At 39.7% G+C, this 13,150-nt stretch overlaps 1 protein-coding gene across 1 annotated transcript in view; it reads right to left on the bottom strand.

Annotated features, from left to right (window-relative positions):
- Positions 1 to 1,267: 1,267 nt before the first annotated feature.
- Positions 1,268 to 13,150, bottom strand: part of LOC145991366 (uncharacterized) — a 50,766-nt gene continuing 38,883 nt past the window's right edge. Inside the window, exon 5 of the mRNA XM_083127360.1 lies at positions 1,268 to 1,992. Coding sequence (XP_082983486.1) covers positions 1,445 to 1,992 — 548 coding nt within the window. The 3' untranslated portion in view covers positions 1,268 to 1,444. The remainder of the gene's footprint in view (positions 1,993 to 13,150) is intronic.

Here is a 13,150-nt window from a genome sequence, read left to right as displayed (position 1 = left end):
CAGTGACTACCACCTGTTCCGAACTATCAAAACCACCTGCGTGGGAAGAGTTTCAGTAGCGATTCTGAAGTGATGGATGCTGTAAACGTATAGTTTCAGGAACAGTCGGAAGATCTTTTCCGTGCCGGAATTGAAGTCCTAGAGCACCAATCGAAAAAGTGCATTGGAGTTGCAGGGGAACATGTTGAAAAATAATAGCAAATCCTTCTAGGTCAGGGGAAGAGCATGCTGATAAACCCTCGTATTTTCAAAAAAAGAGTAAGTATCCAAATTGGCTACGAAAAAGTACTTTAAACGATGTGCATGTACTATATTCCTAAATCAGGCATGTAAAATTTTATACAGTACATAACATACCTTAAAGTGTATTTTACTAAATATTACAAATAACTTATTTTAATGGCATATATAAACCAAACAATCAATATTTGTTAATTGTGTATGTTAAATGGCTAAATTGGATGGAAGACAGTGAGAGCAGGGGAGCTTACACTTGTAAATGGAGGTGCGTGTGCCGTCAAACTTCCCTCTCTACACGGTTAACTTTACACTCTACAACTTTTGTTAGGATAATTTTCCATATTATCATTTGTCACGAAAATACAGTGCAAAAAGAAAAAGGAAATATAAAAATGTACATTTTTTACACTTTGTCTTAAAACATAAAGAAGACCAAATTTGTTGAGCGTAATATAGAGATTGAAATAAAAAAGAAAGAACGTCAGGATATGCCCACTGGTTTCAGAGTTATGCATGTTTTCCTAAAACCCTGCATGTCGAAAGTTCAGAGGGTGTAGGGGAAGAAGCTCTGGGTGAAGGGTGCGTGCTTTCGGGAAAATACATCTCTTATGATGGCCTCACAATACACCAAAATTCAGCTTTCCGCTAATTACTTCCCACGAAAAAAATCACTTGGGATGCCCACCGGGCGCAACCGAACTGTTTGTACAAAATAATGCTGACCAAACAACAGAAAGTGGCTGAGAATGAATGTTTTGGAAATGGTGCACTTTTCCTGGACGCTCTAAACTTTTTTATTTTTCCCGAATTTTGTAAAATTACTCGAATGCAGCGGACTTCCAAGCAGCACACTGTTTGCGATTTCGGTGTTACAGTGGAATGAGGAGTAGGAAATGCGACTGGGCATTGTATTGTAGAGAATATGGTGGATTTTTTTCGATGTGAGCAACAAGCAGGAGAAAATAGAATCCCTGCATTCATAATGTAAAATGTAATTAAGGCGAATAGGTAAAGAGATATACACTTTTATTTTGAAGAGCTATCTGTCATCCCGACATTGAAATTTTAATTTACAGATAATTTTACAAAAGCTAGAGATGATGTGTGAGCTTTGTTATTACTAGATACATGCACGTAGAGTCAGTTTAATGCATTAAAATTCACTATTCACAAGCACACTAGTTCCCGTGGGGCTATTTGCAAATCAATACAAGTCCTCAGGGCCAGAGGGGTCCGAAGACGACGCCGTTCCCGAGAAAGTCCCGTTGCTGCTCCCGGAGAAGGCAACCTTCACGCAATATTCTTGCTCTTGTTCGCATATCTCCGCGTATATGTTCTCCTCCGCTATGGCATCAAACACGTGCGCGTACGGTGCTTCCTCCGGAGGAACACTTTCAACGGACGATCTGTCTATGGAGTGAGAAAACGTCTGCCTCCTGTGCTTATCTTTCGCGCTATTCTTGTCCCTAGTGGCACTGTCACTCGAGCTGTTCAGAGAACTGCATCGACGGAGTTCGGGCAGCGGGAACACGTGGTGGGCAACTTTCATCTGCCGCCTCCACAGCTCGCCTCGGCTGCGGCAGAAGGACAGAGCAGCCTGGAACAGCGGAGTCTTCACCAGGTAGTCCTCTTCCATCGCGCGGGTTAGCAGGAATTTGGAGTCCAGTTCGATTTCCAGGAAAGATGGTTCACGACTCAAGGTGCAAGCCAACAGAACCTCCTCTTGCTGGAATCTCTCCAGAAGCAATGTTCCTGAAATATAAACAGGATACATAAATTAAAAATCGGCGAATGACTGCACATGACAGTGGCAAAAAGGAAACAAGAAAATATCTGGATATCCATGCATTAGTTTAGACTGTGCCGACAGTCGACGATTTCCTCTCTACGAATTAACAAAGTCCCGTTACCATTACAATCAAACATGACTCTAAATTGCAAAATGTTATGCACTTCAAATAGTATTTTCTTCTTGTTGTTGTTATGTGTGTTCATTTTTGTCATTAATTCATTGGTGTTCATTTTTGCTATGTAGATTGAAAAATAATGACTCTACAGAAGATCCGATGTATGCTGTTGTATGCTGAGTACAAGTCACCAGTTACTGTGCAAAGAGATCCTCGCTCCTTCACTATTCTGGATAAATATTTCTCTGGAAGATGTTACAGATCGATCGTCTGGCCCAAAGCTCTCCTTATATCACCCTTGGATTTCTTCCTTTGGGGGTAACTCAAGGATTGTGTATACCAAACCCCTGTTCCAGATCTTGTTACACTTCGCAGAAGGATCATTGCAGCTGTGCAAACAGTTGATATTGATGTTCTGCAGCGTGTGTGAGAGAAGTGGAATATCGCCTTGACATACTGAGAGCAACCAGAGGGAGACACGCTGAGGTGCACTGACGTACGAAAAAAAAAACTTTTTGAGCTGTAGAACATTTTGCAAAAAAAAACATTCCTGCTCTATGTCATCTGGTTTCAGAGTTATGTTTGATTGTAATGGTAACTGGACTTTAGGGACACCCTCTATATTCGAGCACAATTAAATAACTTTGATCTGTATCCAAGAGAGAATGTTTCACATGAGGTCGTAGTGTGTTCGTTAATTATTATTAAAATTACATGATAATCATACCTAACGACTAGCTGATAGTTATTCATAGCTATTATTAGTTCTTGTTAAGGGCGAGAAAGTACAGACGTTTAGCGCCCCCAGTCGATCATTCCGGAGCTCTTACAATCCCCGCCCAGTAAAATGACAAACTATATTAATAAATACACTTTTATCCCACCATATCTAGTAGCGGTCCTAGACTGTTAGATTACCTGAATTAACTGAACGCTTTGTTACCTGTCTGTGCTTTGCACCAAGTAGTTTGTTACTACAGGAAATAGTAACTTATTTACGCAATCCATTTCTGTTCTTACTTTTAGGTAAGTGTTGTTAATATGTTTGTTCCAATGTTCAGTGAGACAGTTTCCTTCTAAATCTAAACAAGAAAAATTTCGTTCTGTTTCTATGGTAAATATAGGGCTGTGTATATACACCAACAATCGTTAATATATTCTTTATTTCAATTGAGTATGTTCCACCTGTTCCTTTGGTATTGTAACGGATTCAGTGCATATGTACTCCATGCAGAATGTGGATTTTCTAAAGTCAGCGACGTCGCTAGGGGAGGGGTCAAGGGGACTCTGACCCCGCCAGTTGTAACGCTGTAAAGTTCATGCAAACCAAACTGACCAAACTACACTTGCATGTTCTAATTTGGTTCTAACAAGGCAATTAAACAGGTTAGTCATTGCTCTTGCACTCCATATGTCTTGTGAATTTCTAATTAAGAACCCTGAAGCTACTTAAGCATCATTACAAAATTTGATCAATATGTATTCCAAAAGATAATTTGTTATTTAGTGTTACTCCAAAGTAATTTGTTTTGCCTGAAAAATATTATTTTGAAGCATTTTGTAATATTAAAGTACAATTTCGTTTGGTGACTCCATCTTTGTGCATTTAGTAACTCTGTAAATTGAGTGCATCGTTTGGAACTTTTATTACTTTATGGTCCTCTTACTTGCACAGTCTAATGCAATTTGTAAGACGCTATGTCATACACCTACATAAAGCAAGTTGTAAGAGAGACCGAACTTAGACAATATACTCGCTAATACATCGCGATCAAGATTAACAAAGGCTTTCGCAAAGCCCACTATAGCATCTACAGAATTCCTATCATCTAGAGAATCAGATATAGTCCGTGTGAAATTAACTAAATTAGTTACAGTGGATTTTCCAGGAGAAAATCCATGTTGATCTATTGATATACAGGGTGTTTCTGTGACCCTGTTACAGACTTGCAGGGGTGATGGAAGGGAACAAACGCAACAAAATGAGATAGGAAACCCCGGTCCGGAAATGCCCTAGTCAAAAGTTACAAGCCAAAACCTTCGAAAGGCAGGCAACCACGCACAAAACATAGGGGAACCATGAAAGAAAGGGGAAAGAATCCGCCGCGCATGCCCTGGAGAAGACGTGACGTCAAACTCGACGTGTGTAGACTAGAAGCACGAGTGTCGCTCGTGGAGTATACGCTAGAGGAACAGGCTGATATGGTGTTTGTGTATGGACGAGCAAATGGGAACATTAGGGAAGCAGAAAGGTTGTATCGGACCGCGTATCCATGGCGCAGACATCCAGCGCACACCATTGTTCCCAGACTTTTCCAACGATTACGGGAAACTGAGCAAGTGCAACCTCAATTCGAGGACAAAGAACTGCAAGGACACACGACCTTGAAGAAGCAGTGCTAGATTGGGTGGAAGGACAATCATCCATTAGTACACGGGCTGTGGTACGTGAAATTGGGGTATGGCCCATAGTATTGTTTGGAAAGTTCTGAGCTACACCCTTACCATCCATAGCCACAGCGTGTCCATGCCTTGGGTCCAGCTGATTTCGCACCCCACGTCGTGTTTAGTGAATGGTTACTGCAGCGCTGTGTGGTCGACCCTCAGTTCAATGCCTGTGTGCTTTTCACTGATGAGCTCTGTTTCACAAGAGACGGGATGCTAAATAGTCACAATAGCCATGTATGGGCCACTGAAAATCCCCGTGCCACAATCGTCAAGAGCCATCAAGACAGATTTGCTGTAAGCATGTGGGCGGGCATTTTCGGCGAACAATTAATAGGTCCACATCTTTTACCGCTACGATTAACTGTATCAGGGTACACTTTGTTTCTGAGAGACATCCTCCCCAAGTTATTGGAACATGTCCCACTTCTCGTTGGTTAGCGCATGTGGTTTCAACATGATGGGGCCCCAGCCCACTTCGTAGCTGGTGCTCGTGATATTCTGACGCAGATCTTCCCACAGCGGTGCACAGGGAGAGGCGGACCTGTTGCTTGGCCTGTCTGTTCACTTGATCTGGCCCCACTTGTTTTGTTGTTGTTGTTGTTGTTGTTGTTTTTGTTTGTTTGTTTCTTTTGTGGGGTCATGTCAACAGTGCTGTCTACGAGACACCTGTGAGTAATGTAAAGGAACTCTTGGCAAGAATCATTGCAGCCTGCGATCTGGTCGGAACGATTCCTGGGATATTAGAGAGGATGCGACAGAGCTTATTGCGACGCTGTTATGCCTGTATCGAGGCAAGGAAGTGCCACTTTGAACAACGGCTGTAATGATGGCTGCAGTTACTACTCATTAAATCCACTTCAGTGATTCTTCTATGTTTGTTTTCCACTTTCCCAGACATCGTTTATGGTTCCACTCCGCGTTGTACGTGGTTGCCTACCCTTCGAAGGTTTTGACTTGTAACTTTTGACTGGGGCATTTCCGGACCGGGGTTTCCTATAAATAGCCGATAATTTGTAACTTCACGTGTTTCCTTTTTTTCAAACAGGACAAATTTTACTAACTATCCAAATGAAAGGAAAATTTTGTGTTCTTAGAATAACATTGTAAGACAAAGGAGTACATAATAATTCGGCACAACCTTTGAATGAGCATGTTTGTAATTTTATTGCATTGAATTTTGGGGTCTCTTGAATTTAGTTTTAGTAGCTTTTGAAAAAACAACTAACTACCCTCTTACCGTAGTTATCTAAAAGTCGAGCATATATGCAGATGTAGATCGTACATGCAATTCAATTAGCTTGTTACTGAATGAGAAAAAATTAGACTCTTCTTTACAATTATTTAAAAATAATAAGTTCGTACAAATATTATCTTATCTTATACTGATACTCTTTGATGAAAAAAACGGTAAAGGTGTTATTATTTCCTTCTGCACTATTTATGTAATTTTCGGATATTGGAGACGAAATGGGGTGTAAGGGTTGATCCTTGCACGTAGTACACCCAGGGCAGGTTTAACCTATGGGCAACTGGGGCAATCACCCCGGGCCCTCCACCAAATTTATATTTTAACCAGCTGGCTATACTTGTAAACAATTACATAAGAAGTTGTATTTTAAAAATTAAAAAAAAATTCAATATTGTCGTATGTCTACACTGATCTGGTTCAGTATTCTAAATGAACTTGCAGTGGCAACTCCATCACAAATTACATCTGCAGCTCGCGAGCTTGTGAGCATCTATGAGGAGGATCTGGAACCCTCGCTAGAGAATAAGCTGATACAATTTGCACACCTAGTAAGCAGTAGCAATGTCAAACATCAGGAAGACATCCCAATGGAACTGTCTATGTATAATACTGTATGTAAGGACCCGTTCCGCAGTACATTTCTCAATGTCGAAATTCTCTTTAGAATATATTGTTCATAACGGTAACAAACTGCAACGGAGAAAGATCTTTCTCAAAAATGAAATGAGCAAGAAACAGGTTTTATTGGGATTATATAAAATCAGCATTCAGAATTCACGGATTTCCTATAATCACACCCTATAGCTAGTAGAGTAATCAATAATGAGGTCTGGCTCCATTCAGGTCAAACATTACGAAATAATCAAATTGTTAGAGATCAACATTTCGGGGGTGCCTTTTAGCTCCAAAGTTGTAATTAAAGTTCTTGCGTAACAATTTTGAATACTTGTTCCGGAAACTAGTTTTTCAGAAGGAAGTAGACATTAAAAATCAAATATGAAATAAACTCTGTTTCATACTAAATTTTTGAAAATTCTAATTCATTTAAATTCCTTGCTTGTTTACTCTCGATTCCTCTGATTCCTCGATTTCAGTTCCTGCGTACTGAAAATGCTCTATTTTCATATCAGAAAAGAGACTTTCAATATGGCGAACCGTATAGTCCATCAGGTGGTTACCACGCATCCCTTTCTTATTCGAATGTACGTGATAGATATAATTTTGGTTAAGGCATAGCTTACACTACATGCCATCATCTCACTAAGTACAGTGCGTTCGTTTTCGCTCTGGGCCAAGATAGCGCGTGACATGGAGCAGATGGCGGTATTTTCGACCCGTAACGTCTCGCTTATTTACGCACATATCTTCAGCATGTTACTTACTTACTTACTGGTCGGCGCTACAGTCCATGTAGGTCCTTGGCCTTCCTGACTACCTCCCTCCATTCGTCTCGATCCTCTGCTTTTCTTCTCCATCCCTTGACTCCTAATCTTCTTAAGTCCTCCTCCACGTCCTCTATCCATCTTTTCCTGGGCCTACCTCTTCTCCTTCTCCCTTCCAGTTTTCCATTGAATATTTTCTTGACAACCCGTGCTTCTTCCATCCTCTGAACATGCCCAGCCCATCGTATTCTACCCTGTTTGATCTTCACTACAATATCTGGCTGGTTAAATAATTCCTGTACTTCCATATTTGTTCTCATTCTCCATCCCTCTTTATCTCTTACCGCTCCAAATATCCTTCTCAGTATTTTCCTTTCCCACCTTAACAACCAATCTTCCTCTCTTACCGACATCACCCAACTTTCTGAACCATACATTACTATGGGTCTTAATATTGTTGTATATATTTTAATTTTTGTGTTCCTACTAACATTCTTAGATTTAAACACGTTTTGCAAAGAAAAGTAGCATCGATTTCCACTTGTTATCCTTTCCTGTATTTCTGTAGCTGTCTTGTTATCTGCTGTTATTATTGAGCCTAAATATTTAAAGGCTTCCACCCTTTCATATTCTTTTCCATTTATTATTATGTAAGGTTCTCTTCTGCCTGTTTCTGGATTTCCCATCTTCATATATTTTGTTTTATTTGTGTTCACTTCCAGTCCTAGTTCTTGAGCTTTCTCTTCTAATACTTGATAACTCTCTTCCATAGCTTGCTTATTCCTTGCTATTAAAGCTACATCATCTGCATATGCTACTATTTGTGTTAGCCTATTTAATATTGTTCCTCCAGGGTTGATTGGTAGTTGTCGGATTACTTTTTCCAATGCTAAATTAAATAATATTGTAGAAAGTAAATCTCCCTGTCTCAGTCCTTTCTCTACTTTAAACATGTTTGTCATTTCCTGTTCTACTCTGACTTTACATTCCGTTGTCTTCATTGTCATTTTTGTCAGTCTTATCAATTTCCTTGGGATCCCAAACTCTTTCATTATACTGTAGATCTTATTTCTTTCCAAGCTGTCGTATGCTTGTTTAAAATCGACATATAGTTGGTGAAGTTCTTTTTTGTACTCATAGAACTTCTCCAACACTTGACGCAGTAAAAATATCTGGTCCATCGTGGAGCGATTTTTTCTAAATCCTGCTTGGTAATCTCCCATGATTCTTTCCATCCAATCTTCCAATCGTGTTGCTAAAATTTTACCAAATACTTTATAAGTTCCATCCAGTAGTGTTATTCCACGGTAGTTTTCACACTTAGCTTTATCCCCTTTCTTATGTATCGGGCATATTATTCCTACTGTCCAGTCTCTGGGCATTTCTTCTTTTATCCAAACTTCTTCTATCACTTCATATATGGCCTTCTTCACTCCTTCTCCACCATATTTCAACAGCTCCGATTCTATGCCATCTTCTCCTGGCGCTTTATTATTCTTTAGAGACTTTATTGCATCTTTTACTTCCTTTAAAGTTGGTATTATCTCTTCCTCCTCTTCCTCACTTATTTCTTCCTCTTCATCACTTTTCCCCTCTTCTTTATCCTCCTCATTGGTTCCGTTAAGTAGTTCACAGAAATACTCCTGCCATCTTTCCATCATCTTTCTTTTGTCTCCAATGAGGTTTCCTTCTTTATCCTTGTAGAAAACCGCTCTGGGTTGGTATCCTTTCTTCAGATCTCTTGTTCTCTCATAAAACTTTCGTATCTCATTTCTATCTTTCATTTCATCTAACTCTTCTATTTTATTTCTCTCAAACTGTCTTTTCTTAGCTCTACATGTCTTATCTGCTTCTCTCCTCTTTTCTCTATATTCTTCCACTACTTGTCTTGTTCTCCGTTGAAGCATCCTTTTTCTGGCATCGTTTCTCTCCTGTATTAATATTGAGCATTCTTCATCAAACCACTGTTCTCTCTTCTTGTTTTGTTTCTTTCCCAATGTATCCTCTGCTGCCTTACCTATTACTGTTTTTAGTATTTCCCACTTACATTCTAGTTCTCCTTTCTCCCATGTATCCTTTTTGGTTTCTAGTGCCTCCATAAGTTTTTCTTGGTATTCCTCTCTTACTCTGGCATTCCTGAGTTCCTCTATATTATGTTTCATGTTCTTATTTTCCTTTTTTGATCTTTTCACGTCAATTTTCTGTCTATACTTGATTCTCACTAGATGGTGGTCTGAGTCACCATCAGCACCTCTACAACTACTGATCTCCATAATATCTGTGGCATGTCTCCTGTCTATTATAACATGATCTATTTGGTTCTTCGTGCGGCCGTCTGGAGACACCCAGGTCTCCTTTTTTATGTCTTTTCGTGGAAGCCAAGTACTTTTAATTACCATTTCCTTACTGCTTGCAAAGTCTATCAATCTCATTCCGTTATCATTGCTTACTTCATGCAGGCTTTCTTTGCCAATTATGCTTCTGTACATCTCTTCTCTTCCTATTTTGGCGTTTAAGTCCCCTAATATGATTTTTACATCGTGTCTTTGTACATGATTTATTTCTTCTTCTAATTTTGAGTAAAAAGCATCTTTCTCCTCCTCCTCTGCTTCTTCTGTGGGGGCATACACACAAAACATTGTGATATTGAAGAATTTTGCTCTAACTCTGACTGAGCACATCCTATCATTAATTGCTTTAAAGTTAATAATACTTGGTTTAATAGACTTTTGGATTAGGAAACCTGTACCATTATTACCAGTTTCTCCTCCACTATACATCAGTATATGTTTTCCAGACGTTATCATTCCTTGTCCTTTCCAGCGTGTTTCTTGTAATGCTAACACTTTCACTCCATATTTTTCTATTTCTTCTCTTATTTCTCTCAGCTTTCCTGGTCTCTTCAATGTTCTTACATTCCAGGTTGCGAGCATTATATCTGTTTTCCTTCTCATTAACCTTTTCTTTCGCCGGGTCGTCAACAAATTATCCAATCTCCTCCGAGGCAATCTTGTGGTATCCGTAACAAGTTCTTTTGACGGGGTAGGGGAGTTAACCCTACGCCCAACCCCCAACCTGGAGGACCAGGATTTATTTAGGGTTTACTCCCCTAGGTAGGTTGGTGTTGCTTTGCCTTCGGAGCCCTTCCTACCCCTTGGTTTTCTGTCAGGGTATCCTTCCCTTAGCCTTTGGGGATCCCTCCCCTCCCTGCAAGGCAGCAGGGGCTGTGCTTATTTAATGGCGGCACTTCTTCGCCATGTCACAGTGCTGTCTTTGGGCATTTCTGGGTTTTAATGGGAGTGATCCTGCCACAGATCACTCCCTCCAGACCCTGATAGCACTGCCGCCTCGGTCCGGGACTGCTTATTTGGTTATTCGCAGCTAACCATCATATCTGATGGCCATTCGCTATCCGCCACCTGCGACCCGCCCATCTTCAGCATGTAGACAATTATATTTATATTCCATAACGAGTACTAACCTTGTGTTATAAGAGTTGTACAAAGTTGTTCACGCACTATCTCGGCCCAGAGCCAAAACGAACGCACTGTACATTGATAGATTTGGTTTATTTTACTTCGCTTTTCTGCCATTTTTTGCTAATCGTGAAGATGTGGAGGAGTGATGATATGATGAAATTGATAAAGGAAGACTCACAAATACTCATGCTCAGGCCGGGATTCGAACCCGGCACCCCTGTCACTAAGTAGATGAAGTCCAATTTGGCATGTACTTACTTTTCACTCAAGCTTTCACCACATCATGTGGCTTCCTCATCTTGGTTCTTGTCCTTTCAAATTGGAGCACTCCCCCTAATAACTGGGGCTTAATTGAGATAAACACACGATGTGGTAATAGCTTGAGTGAAAAGTAAATATTTGCCAAACTGAACTTCAGATACTTGGAGATATAATTTTGTTTGTTAGAATGGCATTAGCATAAATATGTTTGAAGTTTTTATGGGATACATTTTACACTTATAAAGAGTTTAAAATTGTCCACACTCATTGACAAACATTTCTCCTCTTAACTCGGAAACAATAGTTCCTAGAAAGGTGGGATTTGACCCGAATACAGACCACAGATTAAGTTTTCAGATAATTCACTTACTAAATAACAAGGGGCGAAAATCATTCTACTTTTATCTGAAGGTTCAAAGATTACAATAGTAATTGCCTGTCAACAAATTTTCGTCCAGAGTAGCCAAAAATCCTTCCTAATCATTTCCACAGATTGGCATTCTTCCTAGAAGAATACACAGTCCCACGTGTTTTAATACATAATACATCATAAAATATGTAAATCAAGTAAAAGAAGTAGGCTCGGAAAATGAATCAGAGGAAAAAAAATAAGGTCGAACTAAGTTCGAGAGGATATGAAATGTCTTAGGAATACAAAAGTTGTTCGCAGAATAATTCAAAGCAATTTTGAGTACTCCAAACTAGATTCCACTTAATATTTCAAAGCGACAGAATATGTGTTGTACAAATTATGACATTTTGGACGTCGGTACTTATCCAAACTTGGTAAGTTCTAAGAACAGATTATCTTTTTCCTAAAATTTACTAAGTAAATATGTGGTAGATGGTAATAAACACACTAGATAAAGTGCTACGCTACTTCGGTGGGTCTCAATGTGAAAAATATAGAATCCTCTTTCATAGAATGAATTTAGTGTAATAAACATATCTATATTTATTTATTTATTTATTTATTTATTTAGTTTATTTTACTTCGCGTTTTGTGCCTCTTGGCTAATTTGCGAAGATGGGGATGAGTGATGAAATGATGAAATTAATGAATGGACATTCACAAACAACCAAGCCCGAGCGGGATTCGAACCCGGGACCCTTGGCGTCGCAGCGCGATGTGCTAACCACTTTTTTTTTTTTTTTTTAATTTCCTTTACTATTTACATCTGATTATAACAAACTTTTCATGATTACTATACAGGTTTTACATACTAGGATATAATACATTTAGAAAATTCGCATAGACATTGTTCTTTTTGTTTGCCGACATATTTTGAAATGTGTGCCTTAAATAATGCACAAATTGTTCATGAAAGTCAACTTGCTGATAAGTAGAGGCAAACCAAGCATATTGCCCCAGTAACCACAATACACTGTTCTGTTTCTTTTTAGGGAAATAACTAAAATTGGGAAACAGAAGATGATCAATTGTAATATTCTTCTCATTGGTACGACAGATGACACTTACGAGTTTCGCAACATATTTCCATGACGTAGCGGTTATTAAGCATTCACTGAGCTTATGCACTAAACTATCAGGCACGTTACATATTAAACATAATGATGAATCTGCCATGTGCAGATCATAGAGTTTCACTCGAGTCAGCAGTATTTGATGCACTATAACGAACCACGCCGATCGTATTCTTGTTGCGAGATGCCTCGCGTGTATATTTTTCCACACCACAGGCCAACGACCTTCCGGGTGTCTTGCAACGATCTTAACAGCCTGTTGAGACGCTACACGCATTCTTCTGTATATGTGCGACACCACTGGAACAGGCAGGGTAGGAGTTTGTAACAATCCATAGCAAATCTCTACTAAGGTATCACGGAGGTACCTAAGGTTGTGGGGGAGGTTAGTCACGTTTATGGGGGGATCCAACTGTATATGGGCCAAGCAGTCTCGAAGAACATGACTTGTAAGGCTATCAGGGCTCTGAATCATCGTCTGTATGTCCGCTTGAATGCGGAGCGCCTGGCTCTTGTGGTGCACGTGTGCAAGATTCAAGCCTCCCCCAGCATTATCTAAACACAAGGTCTCGTGATTTACACGTAACAACTGCCCATTCCAAACAAACCAGTTCACTGCACTTTTCAGCTTTGTTACATCCAGCATTCGCATCGGAAGTATTTTGGCTATAAACCACACTTTCGAAAGAGCATACACAT

The sequence above is a fragment of the Lepisma saccharinum genome, chromosome 8, assembly GCF_977018435.1.
Source record: "Lepisma saccharinum chromosome 8, izLepSacc3.1, whole genome shotgun sequence".
In the NCBI taxonomy this organism is placed as follows: domain Eukaryota; kingdom Metazoa; phylum Arthropoda; class Insecta; order Zygentoma; family Lepismatidae; genus Lepisma; species Lepisma saccharinum.
Note: the sequence above shows the minus strand (reverse complement) of the source record. Positions and strands in the feature narration are given on the sequence as shown.